The sequence below is a fragment of the Chiloscyllium plagiosum genome, chromosome 1 (genome assembly GCF_004010195.1).
Source record: "Chiloscyllium plagiosum isolate BGI_BamShark_2017 chromosome 1, ASM401019v2, whole genome shotgun sequence".
Classification (NCBI taxonomy): domain Eukaryota; kingdom Metazoa; phylum Chordata; class Chondrichthyes; order Orectolobiformes; family Hemiscylliidae; genus Chiloscyllium; species Chiloscyllium plagiosum.
Genome location: NC_057710.1, coordinates 50,262,817 through 50,275,646, shown reverse-complemented (window position 1 = coordinate 50,275,646; position 12,830 = coordinate 50,262,817). Strand labels below are relative to the sequence as shown.

Genomic DNA, 12,830 nt, shown 5'->3' with positions numbered 1-12,830 from the left:
TGATTAAAAAGTAACCGTTGTTTGTTGAGAATTTTGTTACAAACTATTGCTAAAGAGGATTTCATTGATATGAACTACACAGATTCCTAGTATACAGGGTAAAATTAAGAAGTAAATATTAGCTCTGTCTGCTCGAGATATACAAGCAATACACCTAAACAGAACTGTGATATTTGAATAGAATTCCATTCTATTGTCATTTCCTTATTGGGGCAGGCAGCCTATAATCCTGCATGCACTTACCCCAAAGGACAACTGGGAAATCAAAGTGGCTCCAAGGCAATGACCATTAGTAGACCAAAAACAAACTTTTTTTGACTACAGTTGGAGATTTGTGGTCATTATTGGACAATTGAGATTTTAAAAGATTAATTATCTTTCCTCCCTCTGTTGGGAGGACTGTTTTAGAGCTGAATCATATGCAGTGCAAGAATCATACTGAATGGAAGCCCAAGAGTGACCAGGGAATTATGTTGCAGAATATGCTCAAAACCTTGAGAAGATAATGGATGAAATAACTACACAGAGAATGGTACCCCATCACCAAGTCACCCTTTGTTTGCATGTGGAAAGCCCTTGACATGGGTCCAGCTCCCTCAGAGTCAGCTCTCAGACTGTCAGAATGTCTGACGCTCCTCGTATTATCTGTCAGCTAGGGCTTGCTGATGGGAGCAGATTAATACCCCCAATCATGGAACACATTTTCTATGAGGTTCACCTGGCTGACCTCATTACAATCACTACATTGGGAAGCTATGGAAGACTTTCCCAGTGATCCCAGTAACTATCTGTTCCAATATTTGAACAAAGTGCAGAGCTCCTCTGTCTTAAAACTCTCCTTCACAATGGACAATCCAATTGCTCTCTTAACCAACTCAGTAAATTTTGGAACTTGATTTTTTTTATTAAGGATATTACATATATAAATTGCAATATTTCAAATTTCATAAAGTTGTATGATAACAATTATGAACAGGATTACTGGTGCCCAGTAACACTTGAAAAACAAAGTTAAAAATCGCAGATCACCAGGTTATAGTCCAGCAGGTTTATTTGGAAATACTAGCTTTCGGAGTGTTGCTCCTTCATTAAGGTGCAGCGTTCCGAAAGCTAGTACTTCCAAATAAACCTGCTGGACTATAACCTGGTGTTGTGTGATTTTTAATTTTGTCCACCCCAGTCCAACACCAGCTCCTCCACATCTTGTAAAGCAAAGCAATTTATTATGACTCTGATATTAGACCAATATCATCATTATTCAATCAGCTGGCAGGAAAAGATGACATAATGAAGAAGATACAATTTTCCTGCTACTGTAGTGCAGTAGGAAACAAAAATCCTGTTGCCATTTAGCATACTGAGACTATGATACATATCACATGCTAACTTTGAAACATACAAAATTCTTAGTAGTTAGTTACTCAAAGGAGACACTTTAAAAGCTCTTTGTCACTTGATGTAGGAATTGAAAATCTAAACCCTGACGCATGCTACAAATCAGGAAGACAGACTGGAAATAAATTTGTGAAAGAGGATTGAAACTACACGGCTGTTGTTCTTGAACTCCTTTATTAAGCACTATGTTAGGGCAATCAAGAAATTTAACCAAATGGAAAATAGGAGAAACAAATGAAGGTTCAGACCTCTAGATAATCTGGAAAAGCAATACATACAATCTCTTCAGTGACAATAACTGCTATGAGAACTTAAAGATTTTCCAGCATTTAAATTCTCCAAGAAAATTCTTATTTTCATTTTAGTGCTTAGAACAAATATTCAGCTCCAAAGCACATGGAGATACCATGAAATTGTTCAGAGCAGTCAAGGCATGAGCCTTTAATGAAATAATTATGCAAGATGTTACCACAAGCTACCAGATTTACAAATATGTATTGCTATCCTGATGTCTTGAAATGTTTTGAAAAATGCCTTCAAGCCATTTTCTTCAACAAAGCCAGTTTTGGTCAGTAAATGTCCACCTATATATTTAATGTAACTCCTTCAATGTCTTTACAGAGTACTGCTGTGAGGGGCACATTTCATGCTGTCTTTTTAAAATATTTAATAAAATCGCCAGAGAACTTAACGATAGTGATGTGCTTTAGGATTTGCACAAATACGGCTTCTGAGATTATAACTTTCTTTATCTCTTTGTTTGCATTTCTCTCGATGTATTATTCTTCACAACTCGAGTAATCCATTTACTAAAGTTCTAAATCTATCCAAATATGCTGTGATCACTAGTTAAGTTAACTGAGTTTTCAACACGCAGAACTGACTGAAAATAACAAATAGATTTGGAATAAGTGGACACCGCCTTTACATGGAGAACAGCATGAACATGCTAAAACTGAGGGCAGGTGTACTTATAGAAGAGAAAACACAATGGCCCTCAATTGAATATTTGATTTAATGCATCCTTGCCTCAGAAACTGAGCAACAATGAATAAAATAAAGTCAGCACCAGACTTGGAGCAATAAAGACAACTACCTCCTCTGCTCTCACTGTCCGCCGGCTTCACCTGGATCGGTCTGTTCATCTGTGAATACAAAGAAGAAGCAAAGATCATTTCTAGTCACTTGACTGAAGATTAGATGTAGTAAAGACATACTACTCAGAAAGTATTCATTATTATGTAGTTATGTGAAAGAGCAAAGGATTTATTGTGATACTTTTATGGTACAGAATAATGACTGCAGCAGCATTTGAAAATAAAATCAGGAATCTAAATCAAAATTAAAAGAATGATTTATTCTGAGTCCGAAGTGTTACACCAAAAAATTTATACCTTACAAGAAGGCTAATCTAATAGCCCAATCCCTGCAGCTCTACAGATGTATTCCTTTAAGTGGCTAGTCTGCTTCCTTTTGAAATCATTGATGATTTTCACTTGCACCAACCCTGGTGAGCTGGAATTTCCATGTTTCCACTCACTGTGTCCCGATGTTTCTCCTCAAATTTCCTCTCTGTCATTTGCTCAAAATCTGAAAACTGTGAAAGAACTAGGGGACACAATCAGTTAATGGGTAGAGATTTTCCATACTTGCCTCACCAAAGTCTATCATAAGCTTATAACACCTTCATCAAGTGTCCCTCCAATCTCCTTTGCTTCCAGCAGAACAATGCTAACACTTCCAATCTGATCTTCGAACAAAGCCATCCCTAACCCCCATTCCTGCATCCACTTGTGTAAAAATTTCCTCTGTGCCCACCCAAGGAGATTGACATCTTTCCCAAAACGTGGTGGCTAAAGTTGGATGCAAGGTTTTGTTTGGTGCCTAACTGGAGTTTCATACAGGTTCAGCATAACTTCATTTTGTACTCAATAAAACTGCATATAAAGTACATGATGCCATATGTTTTGCTAATCAGTTTCTCAATATTTTCGGCATATTGATCCACAAACACCCGAAGGTCCCTCTGTTTCTGCAAACTTCTCAGATTTTTGCCATTAAGTTGATATTGTCTTTTTCCTTTCCTTCTTTCAAAATGCATCACCTTCACACTCATTTATAGTAAAGTTCATCAGTCACTTATTGACCCATCCTACTAAACTATCTATATCCTATTGCAGGCACTATATCAATCTTACTGTTTGCCAATCCTCCAAGTTGACTATTATCTGCAAATTTTGAAATTTTACTCCATATTACAAGATAAAAGTAGTTTATACAAAACAAAAAAGATAGTGTACCTTGCACTGGCCTCTGGGGAATGTCATTATTTAACATCCTCAGGGGCGGCATGGTGGCTCAGCGGTTGGCATGGTTGCTTCATAGAGCCAGGGACCTGGGTTCGATTCCCACCTCAGGTAACTGTGAGCAGTTTGCACATTCACCCTGTGTCTGTGTGGGTTTCCTCTGGGCGCTCTGGTTTCCTCCCACAATCCAAAGTGTGCAGGTTCGGTGAATTGGTCATGCTAAATTGCCCATAGTGTTAGGTGCATGAGTTAGGGGTAAACATAGGGTCTGGGTGGGTTACTCTTCTGAGGGTCAGTGTGGACTTGTTGAGCCAAATTGGCCTGTTTCCATACTGTAAGGAATCTAATTTCCCCACACTGAGAAACAGCCATCTGCAATGACTCATTGCTTTCTGTCTTTAACTTAGTTTTTTTTATCCCATTGCGCATCGACTTTCCGATTCCTCAAATCTTGTTAACAAGCCATTTACGTGACACCCTATCAAATGCTCTCTTCAAATCCGTACAATCGACATAAATCACATTCCTTTCATCAACCATGATCTACATTATTTCATCAAATAATTCAATTTATATTAGTCAAGTACAATCTGTCTTATGAATCCATATTGGCTTTACCTAACTAACACCAAAAAATCTCTAAATGCCCGTTGATTTCTTTGCTCCAATTATGGGTTTATCCCTGATGCTAAACTAACTGGTCTGGAGTTGCTACAGCTGTCCATGTACCCATTTGCCACTTTTCAATTCTCTGGCACCTTTCCCATATCGAAAAAATGAAATATTAATGGAAACTCTTCTGTTTTCTCTATTCTGACATCCTTTAGCAATCTGCTTTGCAAGCTATCTGGATCAATGACTTATCTACATTAAGCATAGCCAGACTTTCCAATACCTTCACCCTTTCAGTTTCATACTATCCATTGTTTATTTTGTCAAATAATTTTTCAGATTCCTCTTTCATAATAAACACCAGTACATAGACCTCATTTGGTAACCCATCCTTACCCTCTGCTCTAAGTATCACCCTTGTTGTCTCTGTGAGGACCCTCTCCAGCTCTTCCTACCTACTTTGTATTAATATAGTGGGTTAACAATAGTGGGTAATTGTGGGTAGATTTGCATTCTATATCATAGATCACATTTGAATTAATAATTAAGTTAGGAAAATAAAACTTAATATCATATATTCAATTTAATTGTAAAAAACAAAGTACGTAGAATATTTCCCCATAACGCTATCCTTCCTCAATTTTGCAGTCACCTCTGTGAATATAAGGTTCACTGGGAGTGACATTATAGTGCTAGTTCAATAGAAATGCTGTGTCTCAGGCTGTTGTGTCCATATAGCATATTGAAGGATATAGCTACACAGTTTCAACTTCACACACACTGTGGGAAGATTTTCTCTATTCACTATTTGTAGCAAGTTCACAAATAGCAAACAAGGAAGATGTTGAACCAGAAACAGAAATTGCTAGAAAAAGCTCAGCAGGGTATGGCAACATCTCCGGAAAGAAAGCAGAGTTAACATTTTGAGTCCAGTGACCCTTCTTCAGAACGTTCAGTTTACTCAATGTTAACTGCTGAGTTTTTCCAGCAATTTCTGTTTATGTCTCTGGTTTACAGCATCTGCAGTTCTTTAGTGTTTTTTTTTTCATATCTTTAACCAGGATGGGGATATCATTCTTGGCTGAGCCAGAAATCAAAGGATTTCCCCATAGAAATAGGTGAAATGACCAAGCAAAAGTCACTGTGGATTGCTCGCTAACTTTCTCCAACATTCACATATGAAAAGGTCGACTCTGCTATCAGCCAAGGTTATAGAGGAAGGCAAGGAAATTATATTGAAAATATAGCTGACAATCTTTGTGGACAGGTTTAAACGATTTCCATTTCCATGTTCATAAGCAACCCTGGCATCTATTAAGAACAGACAGACACTAGATTTGCAGCATTATTACGTTTTTGATTTCTAGTACATTTATGAAGGGTCCAAAATGCAGGATATTAATGGTAAATAATACTGTATCAATTGCAGCAAAGATTTCAATCCAGCCAGTTATTTAGGCTGTTTGTTATGTCTGCCAGCTTCTGCAGAGATAAGAACTATGTATGTATTTTTCTTTTGAAAGACAAAAATGTTGGTGTCACAACTGACGTTTTCTTTAGACTTGCCCTAAACATGTAAGGATAGAGATCCTGACAACATCAATGCCAATTTGTGCTTTTAACCAAGGCATTACAAAATAAATGACAGAGCCATGCACGGACTAGGGCTGGTACCACTGTTCTTCACAATTTAAATAAACATGTGGGGTTTGAAAACAAAAACATAATTTTTAAATTCATCAATGAAATTGGGGGGTAGATAGGGCATTGAGGAGCTGGGTGTTGGGGGAGCTGGATCGTCAATAGTTCTGTTTCAGACAATCATGAATGGTAGTTTTAAATAATTAACAAGAGGCTCCACATATATCCTCATGATGGGGAAGACCAGCATATCAGTGCAAACGACAATGCTGAATGATTTGAACAGATCTTCAGCTAGCAGAGTTGTGTGGACAATCCACCTTGGCCTTCTCTTGAGTACTTCACATGCCAGCCTTCAGCCTTCATTCCACATGCTATCAAAGAATAGTTGAAGACATTAGATACTACAATGGCTTTGGACCCTATCAGCTTTCCACCAATAGTAATGAAGAAATGTGTACTAGACTGAGCAGTGAGAATGACTGCCCTTGACACCAAGACAGCTTTTATTGAATGTGGCATCAGGGATCCCTAACAAAACTGGCAGTGGGTATCAGGAAAAACTCACCTTTTGAATCATTCCCAGCATAAAGAGAGATGATTGTATCTATTGGAGACCAATCAGCTCTGTCTCAGAGTATCACTGCAGAAGTTCCTCAAGGTAATGTCCTAGGTCTTACCCCCTTCAGCTGCTTCATTAATGTCCTCATATGGTCAGAAGTGAGGATGTCCATTGATTTTTGTTTATTTGCGCATAGATTTGGGGATTGCTGAATAAGTTGGCATGTATTGTCCATCCGTAATTGATAAAAAGACAATTAGGAATCATTCACATTGCTGTGGGACTTCAGTAACATGTAAGCTAGACCAAGATGGCAGATTATCTTCTCGAAAAGGCTTTCATTAACCAGATGGTTTTCACAGCAATCTACAGAGATGATGTGCTCACCATTAGGTCACCACTTAATTGAATTCAAATTCCACCATGTGTCACAATAGGATTCAAGCCCATGTCCCTAGAATACTAAACAGGGGTTCTGGATTATGTGGTCAGTGCCACTATGCCACTAACAAAATCCAGGATGTGTCTCCAAAAGAGAAAATGCTGAAAAATTGCAGCAGATCTGGCAGCATCTGTAAGGAGAGAAAAGAGCTGATGTTTCGAGTCTAACTGACCCTTTGTCAAAGGAGAGCTTTAACAAAGGGTCAGTTAGACTCGAAATGTCAGCTCTTTTCTCTCCTTACAGATGCTGCTAGACCTGCTGAGATTTTCCAGCAGTTTCTCTTTTGGTTTCAGATTCCAGCATCCGCAGTAATTTGCTTTTATCTAGGATGTGTCTCCTCTCTTTTGGGCTAAGAATAGAATAGAATAATAATTTACTATCGCTTGTATTTCTTACAAAAAACATAGAGTGAAAACTATTTAATGTAGATGCTGTGGCATGATGACTTAAGAACAGAAGGCATAGAGAAGAAAAAATAAATGAACAAATTCAGACAAAGAGCATCTTAGTTCAATTCATGGCTCTTGGGTTCAGGAAAGACAGTATTTTGTTTTTCCTTTCTACTTAACTCCCGTCCTCGGATGGCATCGGTGGCAGGGAGCTGAGCCAATGTGGCCTCGAGGTGAAACCCAGCATGGATTTAGTTGCTCTGTCTGCTTTTATTTTTTTCTCTCTCTTTCTCTGCTTTAGAAGGACTGTAATGCTGAAATTTTAACTTTATTTCTTTATTTTTCTAATTTATATCTAAGATTTTGTATCTAAGCATCTTTTTATCTAAGATAGTGCCGGAAATGGCGATTTTGCGCATGTATCCCTGCACTTGAGTACATGTGACAATAAAACTTAATTCTAATTCTTTTCCTGAGGGTAGGGGAGTTTAAAATTAGGGGCCATATTTTTAAGGATAGAGGAGAAAGATTTGAAAGGGACCCGAGGGGCAGCTTTTTCACATAGAGGATGGTTCATATGTGGAATGAACTGGTAGATACAGGCACACAGTCACAACATTTGAAAGACATTTGGACAAGTACATGAATAGGAAAGGTTTAAAGGGATATGAGCCAAATGCAGGTAAGACGAGTTTAGTTTGGGAAACTTGTTCGGCATGGACGAGTTAGACCGAAGGGTCTATTTCTGTGCTGTGTGACTCTACGACTCTTGACAAATGAACAGCAAGAAAATTGAGCCACAGGGAATGGTTGGAGTGCATAGTTTACCTGAATATAAAGGAATATTAGACAGGGAAATGAGGGAGAAGGAAATAGACAGCTCTGATGGTAAATGAGAAAACTTGGGAGGTAGCTCAAGTGACCATGAAATCAGGATGGAAGAATTGGTTCCAAATGACCTGTTTTATATTGTATAGTGACGTTAAGGGGACGTTAGAGGAGATGATCAAAAACTTGGTTATTTCAAGGGAATTTCTTGAAAAGTGATTCATGAGATGGAGACTTTTAATAGGGGAATTCAAGAGCTTGTGGCCTTGGCAACTGAAGTCATCACCATCGATAGTAAAGCAATTAAAATGAGAGGTGTTAAGGATTAGAAGAGCACACATACCTTGGAGATAGAGTGTTGGAGGTGATAGCAGGAATGGAGAGAAGAAAAACAATGGAAATATTTGGAAGGATCATGACCAGGTGAGGAGGGGAATTTGCTCCCTTTTTAAAAACCCTTTTGATTCATTGGAACAATCTTTTCTTACTTTTGTTTTGGCATGCACCTATCACAACTCAACTAAAACATAGTTAACTAAATAACATGAGAGGCCAATTCCAAAGATTTCTTGAGCAAAAGAAAGAAGATTTTTTTAAATAAAACTTCTAACTCTGCTAGTGTGTGTGTGTTTGACATGTTTTATTATTATTTCTCAAAAAGTATTAAGATTCGAAAGGGGAGGAAGTCTAGCATAACCGGGAAGCTAAAAAACAGATGGAGTTTAAATTTCTTTGAGTCTTTGACTTGTGAAAGTGTAAACTAAGTCTAAAGTTTTCTACTGTTGCTCTTTATCCCAGAATTTGAAAATATTGTAGAATTTGCATGCTCTTAGTGAATGGTTAATTTCCCAAGTTATTCTTTCACCAAGTTCGTATCTTGAACGGTGATAAGCCACAGAGATAAGAGTAGCCAGAGAGAAAAAAAAACATTCTAGGTCCAATTGATGCAAGTCCATTTTTTCCTTCTCTCTCCACTCTGCCAAGCGAGCTACTGAAATTTGGATTATTTGCATATTCCCAAGTTTGGCTCCATTGTCTTTGCAAGTTCAATACTCCATAAGCAACATCTTATCTCTCAACCTTAAACTCGCTTCAAACTCTCGTCAAATGATTGCAGCAGCAGCCATTTTAGGTCAGTGTTTTTCCTCTTTAAAAAAATTATTTTTGCTCATGAAGGTTTGGGTAGGATATCTGTGAGCCACCTTCTCCCCACAAGCAAGGTGGGATGAAGGCAGGAAGATGATAAGTATGTCATCTCTTGCCTTCTCATGACATACCATGCCTGATCTAGCTCATTTCTAGAGGTCTGATAAAATTCATCCCAATGATTCCCATAGTAATTACAATTCTTTATTTTGAATTGCAGAAATGTCAAAAAGATGCCAGAAACTTCCACACAAAAACAGAAATAAAATCAGGGATGGTGTGAGGGGATACTTTCATGAATCTTTTCGAGCTGTACAGACGGGTTTTATTTTTCCGAAAACCATTTGTCTATCCTTTTTAGCAGGTCAATCGAGAGAGGAAGGAAAGATTGATAGTAATTGTTATTTAAAAAATTAAGACCACATGAAACATTATTGCACAGAATTGCTGCTTCATGTGAATTTAAATTAAAAGATCAACATTATTTCATATCTGCACTTACTTTTCATTGCTATGACCTCAATACTTTAAATTGTGAATTTCTACTCAATTAATATTTTTCTATTATTTGTGTGTTACACATTCACAGCACAAATTACATCTATGTCATGTTCAGAATCTTGTTCTGCACTGATGATGAAAGAAGTGCTTTTTTATTACTTCAACCATTAGGTTACCATGGTGATGCGATTTTTCAATATGGCTTGGTATTTCAGTGTTATGAGTAACAAGTTGAGGAAAAAAATCTGAAATTATGAAGCCCTTTGAAAATGCAATCCTCCTGCAAGTGCCACAGTATAACTGTCATAGCACAGAAGAGATATTTCTCAGCTCTAAGCAGTGAATGTTAGATCGGTGGGAGGGAAAACTGTGTAGGATCCTATACGCTAACCTGCCTGATTATCCTGTATCCGCTGTGCCCAAGTGATCCAGAAAAACACAGCGTAGATTCCAGAAAATATCCCTTTTCATGACTCCAAAATACTGGACAGCAACATTTGATAACCTTCCAGAGCAGTTAGCATGAAACTCTCAACATGCTACCTTCAAGGAGCCAGCAATAAACTTGTTGAGAGTGAAGACCAAGTTTCTGCAAGCTAGGCAGCAACTTTTAAAAGGGGAAGTATATTTTGACTCTAGATGATGCAAGAGAATCTGAGCAGAAATCAGAGCAAATTAAAGCTGTTATGAATAGGTGAGCAGAGATAACTCTTTTTAATGACATCTCAGTTGTTTTTTCATTCTGCTTAGCATGTAGCTATGACACTTCAGTTAAAGTAAGCTACATTCATTTAAAATAAAGTACTAGTCTAAATTAAGGGCCAATCACAAGAATATCTAAAAAATAAATTTATTACATCCTAACACAAAGAAAAATACTAAAATGTAACATCAAGTATACATTAAAATACAGATATAAAATTGAACGTGTCTGTTACAGATGGGGAATAAAGGCTGTGCAATTTGAATCAGTCCTTAATGTGTTAGATTTTAACTTGAGACTAAGTTGATGAATAGTTGGCTTATATCATTAATAGTAGCAAAATAGTAGATAGATTTGAGTTCTCAGTGAATGTTTGTATCTCCAACTTGCTTTGTCAAATTGTTTGAAATGGTGATGAAGAAACAGAGAGAGAAGGAGACTTCCAATCCTTTCTTCAATCTATCCAACCCATACTTCTATCTGTCTTATGCTGCTCAAAAGTGTAGAATAAGATGTCATTTGTGTATTCCTGAGTTTGGCCTCATTGTCTTTCCAAGCTGGATCTTTTGCAGGTAACCTTTCATCTTCAATATGTACTGCTAGGTTCATCCAACTTTAAACAGGAGTCTCCAGTTCCTTGATATCTGCCTCAGTTTACACTGGTTTTAAAGCCTTTAGATAAAATAATATTTTCAGTTCAAATAGTTTAATTTATTTCACAATGAGTTCATAATTTTATAAAAAGCTAGCATTTAAGTTCAACTGATAATAGGGAAAGTAAATGGAATGCTGGTCTTTACTTCAAAGGGATAAAAGTAGAGATGTTTTGCTAAAACTTCACAAGATGCTGTCAGATCACACCTGGAATACTGTGAACAGTTTTGGATCCCATATCTAAGGCAAGGTATATTGGCATCGGAGGCAGTTCAGAGAGGGTTTACTTGGTTAAATCTAGCTATGTTGAAGCTATCTTATGTGGAGAGTTGAGTAGTTTGGGCCTGTACTTATTGGAATATAGAAGAATGAGAGATGACCTTATTGAAAAATACTATACTCGTGGAGGATTTGACAGGGTAAATGCAAAAAGGTTATTTCTCCTTGTGGGAGTGTTTAGGAACACAGGGCACAATCTCAGAATAAAAGATTGCACATTTAAGACAGAGATGGGGAGGAATTCGTTTTTTCAGGGGGTAGTAAATCAATGGAATTCTTTACGGCAGACGGCTATTGAGGGTGGGCCATTAACTGCTTTCAAGATTGAGTAGACAGATTTTAAATCAGTAAGAGAATCAAGGGTTATGGGCAAAAGACAGGAAAGTGGAGTTGAAGGTAATCAGATTAGCCACAATCTCATTGAATGGTGAAGCATATTCAATGGGTTGAATGGCCTGATTCTGATCCTATGTATTATGGTTTTTGAAAATTCCTGTGCTTTATGCATGGTTAGCTGGTTGCTGCAGCCATTTTAAGTCAGGGTTATCTTTTTAAAGCCAAATAGTCCATGAGAGGTCTCAGATATAAAAATCAGGTAATGGAGATTTTAAAATTAATTGATCCAGAATACACTGACCAAGATTGTGGTACGTTCATAACCTTTGAGGTTTTCAACAGCAATTGGATCAGTATCAGGAAAGGACAAAAAGAAGGACTGCAGTAATGAGGCATTTGGTGAATTGCTCCTTAAGAGATATAGCACAGATGTGATGGGACAAATTGTGTTGCAACCATTTTTTGATTCTTGGCACCTCATCTGACAATGATGACTTACCAACTTTAAATACAGCAAGTGCATCATATTCAGTGTATTGATTCTATTTTCTTGCTTGGTAAAGACAATTTTATAAAGTATGGACAGTCCATGTCTACCTTGTCAAAATCATTCAGGATCCTAAATAAAACCTGAAAGAACTGTGGATGAGGTAAATCAGAAACAAAAACAGAAGCTGCAGGAAATGCCCAGTAGGTCTGGGAGCAATTTGTGGAGAGAAATCAGAGATAATGTTCAGGTCGAGTGACCCAGCATGCTGTCATGAGGAAGGGTCGTAGAATACTTTCTAAGAAAGTGTGGAAGCAGGCCATTTGGCTAATCGAGTCCACACCAATCCTCTGAAGATAATCCAACCCAGACCCACCAACTCTCCCCCCACCTACCCCTGTAACCCTACATTTTCTGCAGCTAACCCACTTAGCCTGCACATCCCTGGACACTGGGAAATTTAGCATGATCAATCCACCTAACCAGCACATTTTTGGACTGTGGGAGGAAACTGGAGCACCTGAAAGAATCCCAAGCAGAATGGGGAGA

General features: G+C 37.7%; 1 protein-coding gene across 6 annotated transcripts in view; it reads right to left on the bottom strand.

Moving 5' to 3' along the window:
* Positions 1-12,830, bottom strand: part of celf4 (CUGBP, Elav-like family member 4) — a 1,180,733-nt gene that overhangs the window by 651,500 nt on the left and 516,403 nt on the right. For all 6 annotated transcript variants that reach the window (XR_006310714.1, XM_043685031.1, XM_043685094.1 and 3 more), the window contains one exon: positions 2,492-2,540. Coding sequence is in view for 5 of the 6 variants with exons in the window: in XM_043685031.1 (XP_043540966.1) it covers positions 2,492-2,540 (49 nt within the window). In the remaining variant the exon portion in view is untranslated. The remainder of the gene's footprint in view (positions 1-2,491; positions 2,541-12,830) is intronic.